This window comes from Mobula hypostoma, chromosome 24 (genome assembly GCF_963921235.1).
Source record: "Mobula hypostoma chromosome 24, sMobHyp1.1, whole genome shotgun sequence".
NCBI lineage: Eukaryota > Metazoa > Chordata > Chondrichthyes > Myliobatiformes > Myliobatidae > Mobula > Mobula hypostoma.
The window spans coordinates 19,574,823-19,596,240 of NC_086120.1; the positions used below are offsets into that span (position 1 = coordinate 19,574,823).

Genomic DNA, 21,418 nt, shown 5'->3' on the forward strand with positions numbered 1-21,418 from the left:
ACACCCCCCCCCAAAAAAAACCTGGTGATCGCTCCAATCAGTTTCAAGGTTATTTATATTCCAACCTAGACTAAACAATAGCCAAACAAGAGATTCAATTCTCATATATCAAAAATACAGTATTAAAAAATACGAAAGGAAATTAGTTAAAGGTTTACCAAAAGTAAAAGATACAATTATTCATACAGATAGACATTGAACATTAATCTTATATCTTCATGGAAAAACAGGCGAAACAATTAGCCTTCAAATTTAAAAATCTTTGTGTTTCAGCATTCAAACGAAACCATTTGAAGGATCCATCTTTAATGAGATTCTTAGTCAAACTGGGTAGCCAAGGGACAGGTTAAAACTCTTGTTAAAAAAATTCCAAAAGAGCGTGTTTAAATTTAGCACATCCCTGCATAACCTCAAGCGAATAATCTTCGAGAACCTTAATATTCCACCCTATAACTAATCATGCCCCTTCGACGGGATTTGTGCATTAAAAGTTTCTCATTTAATCTTGTGTCTTCATGTAAGGAGAAACTAAACAGTTAGCCTTCGGATTTAACCTTCTGATCTTAAAAACTTTTGTGTTTCAACATTTGAGCGGAACCATTCGAAAGAACCGTTTTTATGTGTGATTCTGAGTCGGGCTGGGTAGTGAAGGGAAGGCTTGAAACCCATATTAAAAAGCTCGGACATAACTTTGAATTTAATACGTTCCTGAATAACCTCAGGCAAATAATCTTCAACAATTCTAATCTTGTGACCATTATAGTCAATCATGCCTCTTCGACGAGATTCGCGAATTAAGAGTTCCTTTGTTTTAAATTCCTGAAAACAGATTATTACTGATCTTGGTCTCTGAGCGTTGGGAGGTCTAAACGCAGGAGAACTGTGAACTCGATCGATCATAGGCACAGACGTCAAAGTCTCCGGAAATAATTCTTGCAAAAAGTTTGCAAAAAACTCCATAGGATGGTTACCTTTGATTAATTCTTTGAGACCCAGAACCCGTAGGTTGTTCTTCTACTTCTACTTTCTAGGTCAATAATCTTCTGTCTATTCGTTGGACTTCGATTGCTTTTCACAAAGCTTCTGCAATTCATCCACTTTCATTTCCAGAGCCAACAAATTTTCCTCATTATTTTTAATGCGTTTATCGTGTTCATTAAGTTTGTTGGATAGAGTCCAATTTACCATCTATTTGTTTAATTTCAGTGCTGAATTGCTGAAATTTCTCAGAGGCTTCTTGTGTATGACTTTGCAGCAATTCCATAATAGAATCCAAAGAGGCAGGAAAATCATCCTTTTTAGTACCTCTGGCACTCCTTCCAGCCATAATGAAAGAATATCACACTTATAAAAAGAAGTTTCAAGACAGGTTGGAAATAGTAAAATAATTAAAGCTGGAGCAACAGCAGATTGCTGTTACTCCATCAGCTACCAACAGGAAATCTGACTTGGTTTCTGACATGTAAAAAATTTAATGTGACAAATAGTAAAGCTAAAGTAATAGTTGCTATGAACACTGGGAATTGCTGATTTGAAGCAAAATTACAGGATTTATTTTCACTAAATAAAGAACTATTTTAAGAAATAATCTAAAAACACCACAAACATTATCAGGCATTTATGAGCCACTACAGTTAAGAAACTGAATTATTTTATAGAATGAAGTTCTTGGGTTCAGCTACATAGGTTTCTACTAATCCAGAAAGAGACTCCACGGCTCATTTTGGATTAAAGATTTTTTTAAAAATCAAGATTTCTAATGACTCACCGTAGGTATAGAATAAACAGATAGTAGTTTTAATATAAGCAAGAGTTAATTGGCCAGATCATGCAGCACCTAATCAATTACCCAGTGTCTTGGGCCAGATGCAGAGGGCCTATTTCTTTGGTCTTTCACACCTGAGAATCCAACAGAATGGTTCAAATAGCAACTGCATCTCACATGGTTAAGGGCTGACAAAGCTGGAAAATTGCTCACTACCTTTATTTTCTTTAATGTCTCATAAAATCTGAAATAAACTTGAAAACTAACCTAAAACACAAAAATACCCAAAAGTTAACAAAAACACTCAAAATAAACAACTTGCCTTAAACCTTTGATCTTTAATTCGTAGACCTATATAATCCCTACAAAATCAACAGGGACTGGAAACTGTGCCACATCTTACCTGGTAGGCAATACAGCAAAAAGAGCCCAAAGTAGGACTTCATATAGAAATTGTTTTATTGAATTCTTTCATCATAAGATGAAAACAAGCTCCATACAAGAACATTGACCTTTGATATAACAAAATGTGTCACCTTCATGAAGCTAAAACTTGTTATAAGCTGACATCAACTCTGCAGTGCTGAAAAACAAATCCTAGAATATAAATTCATTATAAACTTCTGCTACCACTTTAGACAAGCATTTTTTGTAAAAACAAATTGTGAAAATTTTATAATCTCAGGACTACAAGGCAAAAGATATACCAAGTTAGATCTAGAAGCATGATTCATTTGATAACATTAACACTGACAACAGTTCCATGTGAGAATTAGATTGGAATTTGAATTTGGAATGCTTTTGGCGTTTTGTCCAGTCTGATTTTTTTGAATGAATTCTAGCTGCTTTTATATTATTTTTTAACTCAATGTCCACAAATCTAAAGTACTTGAATTTTTTGTTGTGTTTATGCACTTCAACTTCCATGGTACATTATACACTGCATATTTATAGAGTGTGGTAAAACAGGGCAAGATCAACCTGTACCAGGCTACTACAAACAAAAATTTAACAGAAAATTGCAAGGAATTGCCTCATGAATACTGATTTCCCAAATCCACATCTCCCAAGATTTCGTTACCAAATGACAACACAGCAGAACATTATACTTTATATAATAAAGCAAGCTGAAAATGAAACAAGCATTAACTGATCAGCAGCTCCCACCACCAAAAAAGCATCACAAAATTATGCTAGAAAATCTGCTTAAAAATAATTTTGTAGAAAATAATTTAATTTTTAGAATTCAGTTTCAATCATAATGGACAAGGTGGGACGGTAATTAGTTTCAAATATTGCAAGGCTCAGAAAAGGAAAATACTGACTAAAAAAATAAAGAATCGCTACGCTCAATACAGAGATTGCACTAAATTTGCAGCAGCATACACGGGAAGCACACTTTCAATATAGCTACAAATCTACCCACCCCCTCATCCACTAAAGACAAATAGCCCACCAGCATTAACAGGCTGGATTTACACATGAAGAGTTTGAGTTTAGGTAAATTACCAACAAGCAATATAAATTATTTTCTACAAAAGAAAACAAGTTAGGATAGTAGAATGGGTGGGAGATATGATGGAGACAGATGGCACTAAGTTTGACATTTTTACCTCTCTTCTGCATGAAACTGAAAAGGTCATCCAAAAATTCTTTCCTTCTTGGGTCACTGTCCAGTTCATAAAGCTGCAAGGAAAACATAAGATACTTAAAAAGGCAAATATACAGTTTACCTCATGTCCACAATCTAAATTAAAGATCCACGTTCAGTAGGTATTTATATATTTGAATACAACATTGTTCTCAACCAACACATTCTCAAAAAACATTCAGTAAACACTTGGATTACTTAGTAAAATAAAATCATAAAATTATTTCATTTCTGTGATAGCTCAACCATATTGCTGTTTTACAACATATCACATCTTCCATTTCATATGCTTGTTCACTTTTTATAAGTTCTGACCAATTTCACTCCTGAATGTACGGGGAAAGATTATGTTTGGCATTCTAGCAGAAAAAAATCTTCATTTGTGATGGAGAATGGATTGGTAAATACATCTGTGCAAAAGGCAGGAATACCAGGCTTCCCGGGATGTCTTGAACATACTAGTATGATATGGCAAACCATCCAGGAGTCGAAAAGGTTGAGAAGAAATCTGGCTGTAGTTTGGCTTGATTGCAAATGCGTATGGTTCTGTTCCCCATGCCCTGATTGAGTTTGCGATGGAATTCCTACGGATTCCTGCTAAGGCGAGGAACCTTGTTATGCAGTACTACAACAATTTCCGGATGAGGTTTTCCACTCAGCAGTTTACAACTAGGTGGCAGAGCTTGGATGTTGGAATCCCAATGGGATATGCAATTTCACCCATCCTTTTTGTGTTAGCCATGGAGGTCATTGTGAGGGGTGCAGAATCAGTGGGACCAGGTATCACACTTGATGGCAGAGAGGAGTTACCACCAATACGAGCGTTCATGGACGATCTCACCCTTTTGGGTCCTAGCACGGAGGCAGTAGAAAGTGTACTATCTAGACTTGAGGAGCTAATGGATTGGGGAAGAATGAAGTTCAAGACCAAGAAGTCAAGGAGCCTTGTTCTTAGGAGAGGAAAGCTGGTTGACTTTCATTTCACCCTTTGTGGAGAGGAGATTCCATCCATTCAGGACCAACCAGTTAAGAGCCTCGGGCGAGGGTACACAGAGGAGCTGAGAGACACCAAGAGGGTTCAAGAGACAGGGGAACAGATCAGCAGAGGTCTGATGTCTGTCGACAAGTGTGGCTTGCCTGGCAAGTTGAAGTTGTGGTGATTGCAGTACGGACTGATGCCACGGATAATGTGGCCACTAACTGTCTATGAAGTGGCAATGTCCCATGTTGAGGCAATGGAACGAAAGATCAACAAGTATGTGAAGAAGTGGCTTGGAGTACCAAGCAGCCTCACCAATGTTGCAATCCACAGTAGCCAGACAAAGCTTACCATCCCGGTGCAATCCTTTGTTGAAGAGGTCAAGGTAGCCAAGGTAAGATCATTCTTGATGCTTTGAGACTCAAAAGACCCTGTCATCAAGAACACCCAGCCAGATGTGAGATCAGGCAGGAAGTGGTCAGCCCATGTAGCAGTTGATGAGGCAGAGTCCAGATTGAAGCACAAGGAGACGGTTGGGGCTACCCAGCTAGACCACCAGGGACTTGGATGGACAACCCACAAGTGGTGGGCATCTTCCACAGGTAAGGAGCGCCACAAGCTTGTAACACAAGAAATATGAGAGGTAGAGGAGGAGAAGAGGTTAGCTAAAACAGCTGACCTGGCCAAACAAGGGGCTTGGACCTGGTGGGAAAGTATCTTGGAATGTTCTGTGGCAGATGGAACCACTCTGCATTTCTTTTCTATGCAGAGCAGCGTACGACCTGCTCCCAACACCTGCCAACCTCAGCACCTGGTATGAAGATAAGACAGACAGGTGTGTTGCTTGTGGCGAGAAGGGAACACTTCAACATATTTTGAGTGCATGCAGAGTCAATCTTTCCAGCGGCATGTACACTTGGAGACATAACAATGTTCTCAAAGTTGTAACAGAAGTGGTTGAGCAGAGAGAACTGCAGCACAACTTATCTCATGTCCCATGCTGCACAGAACATCGCATATCATTTGTGAAAGGAGGCTCCAAATCAAGGGTGTACAGCACAAGCTCACGATCAAGCATACTTTCTTCAGCCAATGATTGGTGTGTCAAGGCCGACCTAGATGGGAAAGTTTCCCGGAGCAAATAGCTTTCATCACATTGGGTCCAGATATAATCATATGGTCTGACACCGGTAGAGAAGTGGTTATTGGTGAACTCACAGTCCCCTGGGAAGAAAACATCGATGAAGCCCATGAGCACAAGTTAACCAAGATGCAGAATTAAGATCAGACTGAAGAGGCAGAGAGTGGAAGGTCTCATGCTATCCATTCAAGGTAGGTTGCCGTGGCTTTATTGCGTTCACTTTCCAGAAGTGGCTGCGTGACTTGGCTTCACTAGAAGAGAGATCAAATCAACCAGCAGGGCTGTAGCTGAGGCAGCAGAGCCAGGATCATCATGGGTGTGGACCAAGTACGTCCAGAGGGGCAGATAGTCGGACAGTGTATCCGTCTTTTGCAAACCCTTCAGTAGTTGCATAGACACCTGAAGAGTAGACTATTTGTTGGATGGAAGCGACCAACAACTCTGATAGAGGCAGATGCCAAGTTTTTAAGCTCACCAGTGGGAGGTGGTGCTTTAGCACTGCTGGCCTACCACCTCAAGGGAATCTTGTTCATAAGCAGGCCGAAACTCCTGAAGACAGGTGGCAGATCAACTGATGATCCCACTGGTGATAGCACAGGACAGTTAACATCTTAGTCCAAGCGTATTTTCAATTCTAAGTTATCAATTCTTCCTCCACAGCCACTTTCCATTGCTGAGTAACTAAGAAAAATAATTTTAACCTATTTCAATGATGACCCTGAATATGCTACTTTCATTTTTAATCGCTAATCCATCCACAGAAAAAGAGATGGACAAGGATCTAAACAGGGGTTCACGACCTTTTTTATGGCATGAACCAATACCGTTAAGCAAGACGTCTGTGGACCCTAGGTTGGGAACCCCTGACTCTAAAATATGTTCAGGAAGGCCTTGGGGCTCTTCACTTGTGGAACCCAGATCCAACCTGTTCCCCTCCACCTAGAAGATCATGCACTTACCCTCAGCATCTCTTTTGACACCTCCCATTTTCTCCAAAACAAAGGCTCATCCATGCTTTAGCCCATTATGCCTGTCTTTATTGACTATGTGGAAATCTACATTCCAAACATACTCAGGCACCATTCCCTAACTCTTTCTTCATTACATCGATGACTGCATTGGTGCCATTTCCAGCACCCATTATAGAACTACTAACTCTATCAATATTGCTTTTAAATTCCACCATGCTCTCAAATTCACTTGGTCCACCTCAGACACTTCTCTACCTCTCTTGATCTCCGTCTCCATCATCTCAGGAGACAGATAGACAGATTATCCACTGACATCCACAACAAACCCAGTGATTCCTGCAGCTACCTTGACTTCTACACGTTTTCTGCAAACCTGTTATCTGTAAGGACGCCATTCCTTTTTCTCAGTTCTTCAATCTTTACAACACATGCTCTCAAAATGAGGCCTTCCATTGCTGGACATCCAGTATGTCCTACTTTTTCAGAGAACAGAGTTGACCCACCTCTTCCCAACTGATTAATGTTGCTCTCACCAACAACTCCTCTATCCTCCTCACTTGCCTCAACATGCATGCCTACAGCCTCTTCTACCACCAAGATGAGACTAGATGCAAACTCAAGGAACAGAACCTTATAGTCTGTCTGGATACTTACAACCAAACAGAATGAACACTGAATTCTTCAATATCAGGTAAATACTGCTTCCACACTTTGCTTTCATCACCCTCTCTTTCCTCTCCTCCACCCTCTCCATTTTCCCATCATCCACACACTCCTCCAGATACTACTGTTCCTCCATTGTTCCCATCTGCCTTCCTCATCTCCCACCCTTTATTCCATGCTTGACCTTCATCTTCTATTAAGCCCTTTATCACCTGTAGCTATCGTCTCTCAGCTCCTGGTGCTATTCCCTCTGTCCCCACTCTTGCTGCCCATCATACCCCCTCCCACTTTCCCCCAATGAACATAAACTGATATGTTAGGTCTTGGGCAGCTATGTTTTAGATAAGTTCATTTATAGAAATAAAAATGAAAATAACTTTGTTGGAAATGAAAATATGGATCAATGTTTTAAACACAGACTGAACCAAGCCTGGGGTATAGTAGATGAAAGTGATCGATCTTGGTGATGAGATGGACACGAGGCTCGAATTCAATATGAGATAACAACATCAAGGTTGTGAACAGTCTTCTTCACTTTCAGACAGTTGTCAGGGAGAGTAATGAAGTAGCGGTGACTGAAGAGAATAATTCCTCTTCCTAATAATCTCCAATAATCTAGCAAATTCTAGACCTTAACAATGATAGACTAACAGATTAATATTGTTTACAGGTTTCAGTAGCAAATTCACATCAAATAAATAATACAAATGTTTTAATTTGGACTATCCATGTAAACATTATTTTCCAGGCTACAGGACACTATTCCTATTAAAATCCTAATATACTTTCATTTCATTTTTTAAAAATGTAGAATAATACATGTTCCAGTGAACTTAAAGGGAGTGTGGTAAACAGAAACCAGTGAACTTAAAATGAGTATGGGAAATAGGATGTGGGCAATTTTAAAGTAAGCCCAGGAAGCAGAACACAGTGAGTTTAAAGGGAGCAGGAAATGAAGCACAGCAAGTTTTTGAGTGGAGGAAAAAAATAAAGATAACATGCAAAATTAATAATACTTCATAATTCGCTAGTTGTTGGTTAACAGTGCAAGTTCTGGACTGGACCAGAATAGACTTGTTTGCATACAGATACTGAGGAAGGAGCCTAGTGCCATTCAGGATTTCTGAACAATCAGAAATAAGATACCAGATTACTGGAGTTTTAACACCACCCTACGACCAGACATTGTCCTTGTGTCTGAGTCTACTAAGCAAGTGGTGCTGCTGGAGCTGACAGTCCCATGGGAGGATCGCTTGGAAGAGGCCTTTGAAAGGAGGCTCTCCAAGTAGCAGGACTGGTCAGCAACTGTCAGCAGGCTGGATGAAGAGTAAGGTGTTTCCCAGGGGAGGTTGGTTGTAGGGGATTCGCAGCCCGTTCCTTAGCTAGAGCCTTCAGCAATTTGGGCATCGAGGGAGAGAGGAAGAGGAGAGCCATCCGCAGTACCATTGATGTGGCAGAGAGGGCCTCAAGATGGCTGTGGCTAAAAAGAGGGGAGCCATGGAGTCATAAGTAGCTAGCCATCTGGACACAAGCTGGCGTCTGATCAGCCCCGGCTGGGTCACCTGGAGGAGGGTGTATGATGTTGAAAGACCCGAAACACCCGATGATTCCAGGAACATCACTGAAGATGTGTCCAGAGGCATCAGTAGATACATGTACACAGATGTAAACATAATTTCTGCATGTACAGTGGCGAATAGTTGGACAAGCATTCTGAAATTAATCATACATTATTTCTCAAAAGATATTAAATTCTATAGCATAACTTGCTTTTCAAAAAATGTTACTGAAGTTTAATTAAGCATGACTTCGCTGAAGTCAGTCAAATTTTGCCAGCTGTACATTTCCTTGCAGCTGGTGGGTGGTGAAGTGTAGGAAAGGGAAGAGTAACAATTATGTTTATATGGCCACTCCAATTAAAATTTTTGTAATGTTTACTTGATGTGCATTTGTTACAGAAATCTGAAAACAGCATTAACCTGACATTGCAAAGCACCACCTGACAAAGCATTATAATCAAAATGTACAAGTAATATTTTATGATGAATTATTAAAAATTCAAAGTCAATTTGCAACAACTGCATAGAGGATTCTATGGAATGATTCTTGCAAGAACAATTTATTATTGACTGTAGTCCGAAGCCAACAATGCATTTATACAGCAGTCTTCAGTGATGAGGCACTATGAACAATCGATTTCCAACTTTGCTACCCATTTTCCAATACACTTCTAAACTTCCACTGTTTGATAGTTCATTTACCACGAATGATGATAATATTTTACCTCATAAGCAAATATAACAATAAAATTATGAATCAAATCTCGCATTTTATCAATGGTATTAAAATTATCTGACTAAAGCAGCATTTTCTATAATCTTCTTGGATCCATTTGAGGATGCTGTTGATTTTACACATAACCTTTTTAAAAAATCTGACAATTTTAAAATTAGCTTCAAGTTCCCCACCACACTTCCACCATGTATGCAAATTAAGGTGCAGGCAACCTAGTCTCCTGTTTACACAGTATGGACTCTCGAGAGAAAAGATAGTCTTGCATTCACATTGAATTTTATAATTTACTTACAGAACGAAGGGAAGAAACTGAATTAATATTACACATGGATTTACAGCAAAAATAGTCAGTTCTCATGCAGAGTTGATGGAAGTTGGAGAATTTGATGTTGTTTCCAGACTCCAACAGCAATTTTGACTTTACTTCCTCCCTTCCAGTCTTCTTGCCAGACTCCCTTCCAATCACCCAAATCTTTCATCTCAATTGTTCCAATGAGACTTCCATCAATTTCACTGCAACTTAAGATCAATTATTTTCTTTTCCAATTCTCACCTAGGGCCTTAAATCCAAAACATTAATGCTTTCTTCTACCACAGATGCCATTTGACCTGCTGAATTAAGTCCAGTATTTTATATATTTATTATTTCATATGTCTGCCATCTTCAGTTTTTGTTCTGATTTTCTTATTATGACATCCTCATCCATAAATAGCCATAACATGGCAACATTTGAAGTTACAAATAAAAGGCCAGTAACATTCAGACAACATAATTGCTAGGTTCTGTCCTTTTCCAAAAGAGAAAAGTTTTGTTACTTCACTTTGATATTCAATGCAGTATAAAATGCCAAATTCCACATTTGAATCAAGTTCTGCAACTGCACAACTTTTTATGAAATCCAAATTAGCCTTCAGTGGGCAAGTTATTGGAGATTCGAGTGCTACTTGTTAAAACCATTTTCATCACATTGTTGATGACTGAGTGTAGACTTGATTGGGCAGCAATTAGCCAGAACATTAAAATAAAAAGAAGTACTGTTAACACGAGAAAATCTGCAGATGCTGGAAATTCAAGCAACACACACAAAATGCTGGTGGAACGCAGCAAGCCAGGCAGCATCTATAGGAAGTAGTACAGTCGACGTTTCGGGTTGAAACCCTTCATGAGGACTAACAGAAAAAAGAGATAGCATGAGATTTGAGCGGGGAGGGGCAGACTTGAAATGATAGCAGAAGACAGGAGGGGGAGGGATGAAGCTAAGAACTCAACAGTAGAGGAAATCATGGATTGACATATCTGAATGGGACTGGGACTGGGACGTGGAACTAAAATGTGTGGCCACTGGGAGATCCTACTTTCTCTGGTGGACAGAGCGTAGGTGTTCAGCAAAGCGGTCTTCCAATCTGCGTCAGGTCTCACCAATCTATAAAAGGCCATACCTGGAGCAACAGACACAGTATATCACACCAGCAGACTCACAGGTGAAGTGTCGCCTCACCTGGAAGGACTATCTGGGGCCCTGAACGGTGGTGAGGGAGGAAGTGTAAGGGCAGGTGTAGCACTTGTTTCGCTTACAAGGATAAGTGCCAGGAGGGAGATCAGTGGGAAAGGATGGGGGGGAAAACGAATGGACAAGGAAGTCGCATAGGGAGTGATCCCTGCAGAAAGCAGAAAGTGGTGGGGGGGGAGGGAAAGATGTGCTTGGTGGTGGGATCCCGTTGGAGATGGCCCTTTTGATCCTTTAAGTCTGCTCTGCCTTTCAATAAATCGTACCTGAACTTCTATCCTCATGTCATTTTTCTGTACCAACTAACACAGAATCCCTCAATTCCCTTACTGCCTAAAAATCCGTGTCGTGGATACTGTTCAGATAATACACAATCAGGATTGAATTTGGTTTTTTTTGTGAACAGATCATATCTCAGTAATTTGCCATACCTTCTAGACAAATGTAAACTCACTCAAGAAGTCCAACACCATCTGCATAAATTAGCCTACTTTAGAACTCCCACTCCAAACATTCATTCCCTCCACCACTGGTGCTCCAAACTATGCAATGGTATTGATTAAATGCATAGCAACATCTTGCCAAGGCTTCTGCAACAGTACTTCTCAAACTCATAAATTTTACCACCTCAAAGCAAAGGCATATGTAAACACCATCTAAAAAATGTTCTCCAAAAATCACACATAATGCTGACATGGAAATAAACTTTACTATTTCTACAGCACAACTGAGCACAGGGTTCTAATCTAATAGCATACAACCTTTTTTTCGCAAACATAGTAATTTTGTTAATGTATTGCATTGTGTTGCCGCCATTTAAAATAAATCACATTTCACGACACATTATTTTCATTGTACATAACATAGAATAATTGATATTGTTTATTTTTAAAGACACAGATTGTGTTGGTTCTCCCTACTCCCATCACCGCCCTAGAACCATTCTACCAAACCTCTGGTACTCCTTCCCACCTTGCCAGGTCTCTGCTCATCGTTATTGTACTCCACTATTCACGTGTTCTCATCAATGCTGTCCCATTTTACAGTGACAGATTTGTACCCAATGAACAGTGCATCTGCACATAAAGCTGGATATAGACCTCTATCTATACTTATTTCAGGAAGATAAGACGAGGTCTAACATCTTTCTTGGGTGTCACAGTCTGGCCCTTAGCAAGAGGCTGACATCAGGTAGGACTTGGAGACTCAGGCATAATGTGAGAAGAGCAGAGGAGCCAGATCTAATATCTGGTGAGCTGCAAGAACCATCTGTCAGGGCAGATGTGATTCACAGACTGCTCTGTTGTGCATCATGGATCTAATTGCACCATTCAAACCACAGCATTTCAGAAAGGCAACTCAGTATCTTTTTTTTTAGAAAGGTCAGTGATAGATATTAAATATGAGCATGTACATTCACAGAATATTAATATAGATAGCATTTTCTACCATGCTTTATTGCTGAACCTCCACGTCAATTTACTAGTGAAATACCTTCAGTTTACAAAAATTCCCTAAATTCATAGGTAGGATAAACAGATCAATAGCAGCATCTTCTCCCCAGCCAACATCTCCAGAATTAACCACAAACTAAGTTCTGGGTTATAGGCTTTCTGAAGACTCACAAGCTTTGCTCGATGTAGACAAATCAGCAACTACAAAAAATTAAGAACAGATCATATATTTGCAAATAATAAATAGCCATAGTTCAATTATCCACTGCATAATAATTATTAAGATTTGTAATTAATGCTTGTATTGATGCAGACCCCTAACAAGAGTTATTAACAGTTCGGTCAAAAATAATAGGTCTAAATTGCATATCAAATGTTGTGTGCTAATAATGTACAAAAAACCCCCCAAAAAATTAGCAGATAAATTATAATACACTAAACAACTAAGGATGCTCCTTTAAGCCAGTGTTTACCATTCACCCATAACTGTTCATCTACATTAATTTCAAATAAAATGATACACAGCAATCTTACCTATGTTTCAATTAATCATAATGAAAAATTATTAATAAAAGTCTGCAAGTATAGGAGGACTAAATTGTGTCAAACATTCTTGTAGATAAGTTACAACTGGAACTATAATATTCTTCTAAAAAAAAATACAACTCTGAAATTAACTATTCAGCAACATATTAAAACAGAATTCGTATTCAGCTGATCAGAATCAATAACTTTCAGAACCAGAATCAAGTTTATTATCACCGGCATGTGACGTGAAATTTGTTAACTTAGCAGCAGCAGCTCAATGCAATACATAATCTAGCAGAGAAAAATAAATAAATAAATAAAATAAAACATAATAATAAATAGACAAGTAAATCAATTACGTATATCGAATATTTTTTTAAATGTGCAAAAATAGAACTACTGTATATTAAAAGAGTGAGGTTTCCTATAAATTACAATTATGCAGGAAAGCTACAAAAATAATTCTCCCAGTAGTATGATTTCAAAGTCATTTATGTAAATTTCTATACATTAGGCATATTAATAAACGTCATATTTTTGGAAGCAAGCTTTCCAAACATCAAGCGATTCATCAAATCCTCCCTCCTCAGAAAGTCAGAATTGAAGATGTTTGACTCTAGCTAACATTTGTCAGATAATGCCTGCATGCAACAAGACTTGGACAGCACCCAGGATTGGGAGGCTATGTTAAAGGAACAGCTGTTTCAGGCAATATTTGTCTACCCAGACTAAAATATCTCTCTTCGCTATTCAATAATATTTTATTTTAACCTAGCAAATGTCCTAAACAGCAATAAAACTGTTACCAAAGTGGATGCTGTGCCATGAGGTGATAACCAAAGGTTTGGGCAAAGAAACAGACTTTTTCATATACAGTAAATGGCAGAATGGAGGTAAGGAGGGGAGGAACAAATTCCACAGCACTGGATCTTGCAATTAAAAGGCGCAGTTACCAATGATAGAATAATTAAATCAGGAGACCCCGCAGTTATTGTGGAGGATTGCAGAACTGGTTGAGACAGGAGGGCATGAAAACAAGACTGAGAATTTTTAAATGGAGAGACTGCTTAACCAGAGACTGTATGTCAGGAAGAGATACAAAAATAATCTGCAAGAACTTTAACAAATTTGTAATAGAAAAAGTTGTAACAGAAGTAAATGTTCAGCCCACAGATTCTGAGACAGGCCAAATTAATAAAGTAACAAAATACAGAAACACAAAACAAAAAAATCTTTGCTTTCCTTGCTTTCACTAAGAAATAAAAAAGTACAAAATTAGTAAATGACAGGGAAAAGAGAATGAAGAACTTAAAAAAAACAATACTCATTAGAGAAAAGGTACAAATCAAATTAATGGAATTGAAATCTGACATTCTAATACTCTAAAACAGATTGCCTTCAGTCTTGGTGTTCTGCCTAAAACTCTGGAACAGCTTCAGCCAATTTGAAAATATAACCTCACCATTCAAGGAGGGAGAGAAAGCATGAAATTTTGTACTATCTAAGCTAAAATCAATCAGGGGAACACTGAAATTATGGAAGTGATAACAAAGGGCTAATAAAAAGCAAAACATACTGATAATACAAAATTAGATGGTTAATTGGGCTTGAGGACATAAACTACTTGCAAATGGATTAAAGTTAATTAAGTGTCACAATAAAAGACAGTAAATGTAATCAGGTGAATTGTGATTTAATCTAGAATAAAAAAGATCTTTTAAAAAAAGTGTGCAACAATTAAATGTAATCAGATACCAGTACCTTCACACAAGAAACATTAATGTAACATAATGGCACAGCAAATACTTAAAGATAACCAACTCAAAATAGTTCTTCCATCCTCCTTGCAATAAAGGCCAATGAACCAAACCATGGAAAGCTTCGGTGGGACAGCAGTGAGAATATGTTTGTTTTCATTTATTAGAGGCAAAAAAATCAGCAGATAGATTCTTGGGGTTAAAAGAGTTGTATGGGAAGACTGAGCAAAATATTGTAAGCCTATGTAGTTTGTAGTTCCAAACAGAGGTGATCTCATTAAAACACAGAAGATTCTGATTAGAGTTGTTAGGGAAAATGCCCTGAAGAATCTTCCCCCAAGTGTTCGCAAGATAAAGAGTTGACAGTTCAGAACTGAAATATAGTATTTCCTCCCCCGGGGTATATTAGTCTTTTACATTCTTTATTATAGATGACTGCAGATACTGAGCCTTAACTATATTCAGAAGGCAAAATATTTTTGGAAGCAAAATACTGTAGATGTTGAATCCCTTAAAATATACTGGAAATACCGAACATGTCAGGCAATAACTATGCAGAAAGGAACAAAGATATTATTTCACTGTCTATGCTCTCTCATTGGAACTGGATAAATGGCAGAATAGACTCAAAGGGCTGGACAGTCTACCCTTGATCTCAGTTTTCCTTAACTGCTAAGATGCTAGGTGAAGTGAAGGGTGAAAGTTAATGGACAGGGAGAAAGAATTTTAGATGACCTCAAGTTTACAAATAGCCAAATATGGAGAGGGGGAAAACAGGAAAATGAGTGCCTAACAATTGCCATTGAGAGAAACAAGTCAAGATGAGGTTTACATCAGCAGTTAAACCAAAGCAAGGGTGGAGTCACATATATCTAATCATGGAGGTAAAAATAGACATTCTCAGCTGACAGTAAGGATATGTAGCGCAAAGCTGCTCTTGGGGTCAAATATGATACAAGTGATACCAGGATTGTAAACAGACTTGTTGAATTTCAGACAGTTGTTAAGAAAAATATAGAGTTGGTATCAATGGAACAGAGCTTGTAAGAGGAATCAAATAAAATATCATCTGTATTTCGATTATTTAGTAAAAGGAAAACAACTCCTTCAATCACACAAGCCAAGTCAATCAAATCAATCATTTACAATACTACAGAAAGGCCATTTGACTTTCCCGTGGTGGGAAAAATGTCACCAAGGACCAGGGTCCTGGGCTCTGGAAGTGCAAGAAATAGGAAGGAGTTTGCTGGATGGAAAAAAAAGTGTTCAGACCCCATGAAGCAGGAAAGCTCCAAAGCATCAAAGAGACTTGCTTCTTACCATTATGGAATCCCAATCTAGAGCGACCCAATGATAATTCGAAGAAAATTGGAAATTTCTCCTCTTACAATGATCCAAAGGAAAATGATGTTAGTATGTAACCAATGCAGAAAGTTTATCAGGCATGCAAAGATGAATTATGGGAAATCCTGTCAAATTTCCATTACAAGTTGGGTCATCCATTACACAAGATCATCCTGTGATTTTAATTTCATTGTCTAAATAATTTCCTTTGGGATAAGTATCTATCTTAATTAAATACAAAATATACAGAAAACCTCCTGTATACAGGTTTCCCCTGCCATCCAAAGGTAGAGCATTCCTATGAAATGGTTCGTAAGCCAGATTGTCGTAAAGTGAAGAAGCAATTACCATTTACTTATATGGGAAAAATTTGTGAGCGTTCCCAGACCCAAAAAATAACCTACCAAATCATGCCAAATAACACATAAAACCTAAAATAACAGTAATATATAGTAAAAGCAGGAATGATATGTTAAATATACAACCTATGAAAAGTAGAAATTCTTTTCTACAATCATTGCTGCACTGTCCACCATAGCGAAAATCTCACGCAAGCGCTCTCAGCAGAAACACTTAGCGCAAGCGCTCTTGGCAGAAACACTCTCTCCAGTAACCTTTAAACTATGAAGCAGCCAAATCATACCAAGTAACACATAAAAATACACAGCCTATATAAAGTAGAAATAATGTATGTAGAGTGTAGTATCACTTACCAGAATCATGGAAGACAGCAAGTACACTGATGGTGGTGTGTTAGGCTGAGTCGTCAGAGGTTGGGGTGGTGGGACACTGGGGTGTCATCTCATCATCATCTGTTTCCATCAGGGCGGGCAGGTCACCTTCTTCTATGTCTGCCTACCTCGATGTCGAAGGTCGAGGTTCATCTTCTGCTGTGGTTGATGCGGAAAGCTTGAAAAACGACAGTATGCTTGACTGCCTAGCCTCGCGCATTTTTCTATCATACAGTTCTTTGTAAGCACGCAAACCATCCTGCAAATATGCCCTAAACCTACGTACCCTTTCAAAATTAAAGTCGTACTTTTCTGCAATCATTGTTGTCAATTGCAGTGAAAATCTCATGCAGTTGCTTCACGTTCAGTTCCTGGACAATTTCACTTTTGGTCCGTTTGCTACTGCATTCAGTTTCGATTATATATCCTTTCCTCTTCCAATTGCATCAGCTCTTCATCTATCAGTTCTTGGTCATGGGATGCCAAAACCTCTTCAACATCATATTCGTCAACTTCCACAAGCCAAACTCACTTTGTCCTTACTTCGTTCACCACGATCGAAATACTTAATTATGTCTAGTTTTACGCTAAGTCTCACACCTTTTTGAGCTCTTTTAGGATTTTCCGATACCTTAGAACTCATCTTGCTAACGGATGCTCAAAATAAGTTGACATAAAGCACAGATGCTCACAGGCACGTGTTTAAGCAATACCGGCTAGAATGCAGTTCCGGGGGAGGAGCTTGGCTGCTTGGGGCACGCACTGCCTTTTTTCATAACAGTGAAAACACCTTTTGTTAGCAAAAACAGGTAACTAATGCAGGTCTTTCATAACAGCAAGGAGTTGTAAAGTGAACGTTCGAAAAGCGGGGGACACCTGTAATTGATTTGATTGACAATACAACTGGTTTATATGCATTCAATGATTTATTTTCTGTAACCACAGGTTTCTCTTCTGCTTTTAGTCTTTAGTAGCTACCATTACACTATATATACTTTTTAAGAGTTTCCAAGACTAAATCTTGAATACTGCACTTCTACAAATTTAGGACAGTTAACTCTCAGCAATGTAGGCATACAAGAACTTCTTGAGGTTGTTAAAGACCATTTACCAAGTTCTGCAGAAATTTCCTAATAATTGATATCCCTGGTCATAAATCACATAACTTAAAATAGCTTCTAAAAATTCCCTCAGCCAAAGTCAAGTTGGCAAGCTTATTAATCTCCAGGTACAATTTCCGAATTGCATCCTGATACAAGTTCTCAATTCCAAACAACAACCACCTCTATGTTGGAAACATTTAAAAGATTAAATGTTAAAGATTAGATAAAATTAGTTCTTTTTGTCATGTATATATTGAAACAACAAAACATACAGTGAAATGCGCTGTTTGCATCAACCATCATCACAGCCAGAAGGGTGTGTTGGGGACAGCCCAAAAATATTGCCATGCTTCCAGCATCACAACCTACTAACCCTCACTAATCTATATGTCTTTGGAATGTGGGAGGAAACCCACATGATCACAGGGAGAATGTACAAACTCCTTACAGATAGTGGCCTGAATGGAATCACAATCGCTGTCATTGTGCTAGCAGCTATGCGACCATGCCATTTATTTGAGGAGGTAGTTTATTTTTGCTACAATTTCCAAATTTTCTTGTGAACTCAGATGAGTTTACCTTTTTTATAGGCATCCGTTAGTCTTGTGAGACCATGGACTTGTGCCTTGGAAGGCTTTCAGGGCACAGGCCTGGGCAAGGTTGTATGGAAGACTGGCAGTTGCCTATGCTGCAAGTCTCCCCTCTCCACGCCACCGATGTTGTCCAAGGGAAGGGCACTAGGGCCGATACAGCTTGGCACTGGTGTTATCGCACAGCAATGTGTGGGTAAGTGCCTTCCTCAAGGACACAACACACTGCTTCAGCTGAGGCTCAAACTAGCGACCTTCAGATCACTAGACCGACGCCTTAACCACTTGGCCACGCACCACGTTTACCTTAATTCTACATAATCCATCCATTATTCAAAGAGCTAGTAAATCCACAAGACTGTAGCTTGCATAATATAACTTGAATATTTTGGACTAAATGGCATCATGTCCAAATGCTCAGTCAAGTGAATCCCTTGATACAATCACAGAATACTTACACATTTATCATGTGAGCAATTTTAGGAAAACTAATGTCACAGTGCTCCAAAAGTAAAAACAGGCAACATTGCAATTGAGAACACGCTTTAGTATTAGTAACACAAATGGTTTAAGGCATCCTGAAGTGTATATTACACTCATTCCAATTCTCCTAGAGATTGTTCAGTTTCTTTTTTCTGGTGAATTATTTCTTAATTCCACTAAAAACATTCCATAAGACTTATGGGATCTCAGTCAATTACATAACTTTCTTTTTCCTTGCTATTTCTTCACTCACATACAAATTTAAAGGTTAAAGATAGTCAATTTTGTATGCTTATAGGTCTCACTGCCTCAGTAAAACACCACCCACCATAGACATTCTCTCTTTGCTCTTCCTCCATCGGGCAGAAGATACAAAAGCCTGAAAGCATGGACCACAAGGCTCAACAACAGTTTCTACACAACTGTTATTAAATGATGCCCCAAGTACTGTTATATAAATAGTCTAATAAAACTATTGAATGGTTCTCTAGTACAATCAGGTGGACTTTTAACATAATTTATTTTGTTATGATCTTGTGACTTTTCTTTTTACCTGCACTATACTTTCTCTGCAGCTTTTACACTCCGTTCTGCATTGTTACTGTTTTACCTTGTTCCACCTCAATGCAGTGTAATGATTCAATCAATATGAACAGTATGTACGACAAGCTATTCTTTCTGTAATTTATTTTTTATTGAATTTCTTCAAACATTTCCATAAGATGTATTTCAGATACTGTACAGATATCATATAATCGTATTTGTCACAAATCTCCACATAATATTTATCTGAGGTATACACTTATAGAAAGGAGAGGAAAGAAAGAATAATCGAAAGAAGAAAACTATGTATAGAGTAGGGAGTGATTTTTTTTATAACACATTCATTGACTTATGAAAATAAAATCAGGCCTATGAGGTGTTCTGTAGTTAAACTATTTTTTCCAGTATGAATAAAATTGTTCCAACTTTTGATTAACAGATGCTGTTACCTTCTCCATTTTGTAAACGTTCATTGTAATTTCTATCCATACATTTAAAGTTGGGCTCTCCTGAGATAACCATTTCCTGGTAAGGGTCTTTTTACCAGCCACCAGCAGTACATTCATTAAATATTTATCTCTTTTCAACCATTCTTGAGGTACATACCCAAAATATATGGTCCTACTCTCTAAGGGTATTTCACATTTAAAGATGTCTTGTAGGGCATTATGTATCCCACTCCAATAGTCTTTGATAACAGGGCATTCCCAGAAAATATGATAATGATTTGCATTTTGATCTCCACAATTTCTCCAGCAAGCAGGGGGATGACTATTATAATGGGATTTCTGAGAGGGTGTAATGCACCGGTCGTGCATTCAGCCTGTTACAGTCGTTCCGATCAGAATTCTTACTTTTTAAACTTACGTTATTTTTTGTTTTTTTTTCACGGTAACACGTCGAAGCTGCACCCTCTCTAACATGCTGGTAGAGAGTTTTATTTGGGTTTTTAGCGCTGGAAATAGTTACATTCCGACATGTCTCATTAGCGGGACAGAAGCATGGTCGCATTGTTTATTCCAGGGACCAGCTGCTTGCGCTTATGCCAGCCGGTTTAGCGAGCAGAGCGGCGGACACCCCTGTTGAAATTTGGAGGAAAACACACAGAGGATGCAGAGGGGGATCACAAAGTCGAGGAAAGAGGACCGGGTCGAGACAACAGAGACTTATGGAGAAGAGGAGTTCGGTGGATAATAAAATGGACGAGTTCACGGCGCTAGCCAGGCGTCGGAGAACATTTCAGGAGTGCAGTGTTATGTGTTTCACTGGAACGGGGCTGCACGAGGACATACCCAATCAAAACTTTTCCATGGACGGCTTCCAGACCACTCGGGCTGACCGGAAGTGCACTGAGAGCGGTAAGCATAAAGGAGTTGGGTGCTTACTGTTCTGGTTAACAACAGATGGTGCAATCCGGGTCATATTACGATCAAGGAATGTGTTTATAGACCGGATATTGAACTTTTTACTGTTGGACTTCGGCCATATTCCACCGAGATACAACACTGGGTGGCACGGGAAGTCGTTCCTGCCTGTGACCATCAAACTTGCAGCTCCTCCCGTGGAGTGTCAGACACCCTGAGCCAATAGACTGGTCCTGGACTTATTTTCCATCTGGCATAGTTTGCATTTTGTTGTTTGATTGTTTGTGGTTTTTGTACTGCTATATTTATGCTCTATTCTTGGTTGGTGCGGCTGTAACGAAACCCAATTTCCCTCGGGATCAATAAAGTATATCTATCTAATAAAATATCTTATCAAGTTTTTCCACCCGAACTCCCTCCATTTCTGTGAACTGGTACACTTCCATTGATACCTCCATATTATTGTCCAGTCTTCCTCAGTTATTATTATCCCTCCTTCCTTCTCCCATTTGGTTTTAATGTATGAAGTCGAATGTGTTTTAAGATCT

The 21,418-nt window shown here is 38.7% G+C and overlaps 1 protein-coding gene across 2 annotated transcripts in view; it reads right to left on the reverse strand.

Moving 5' to 3' along the window:
* arid3a (AT-rich interactive domain 3A) overlaps nucleotides 1-21,418 on the reverse strand; it is a 103,030-nt gene that overhangs the window by 46,966 nt on the left and 34,646 nt on the right. For both annotated transcript variants that reach the window (XM_063032490.1, XM_063032489.1), the window contains exon 2: nucleotides 3,379-3,451. In XM_063032490.1, coding sequence (XP_062888560.1) covers nucleotides 3,379-3,451 — 73 coding nt within the window. The remainder of the gene's footprint in view (nucleotides 1-3,378; nucleotides 3,452-21,418) is intronic.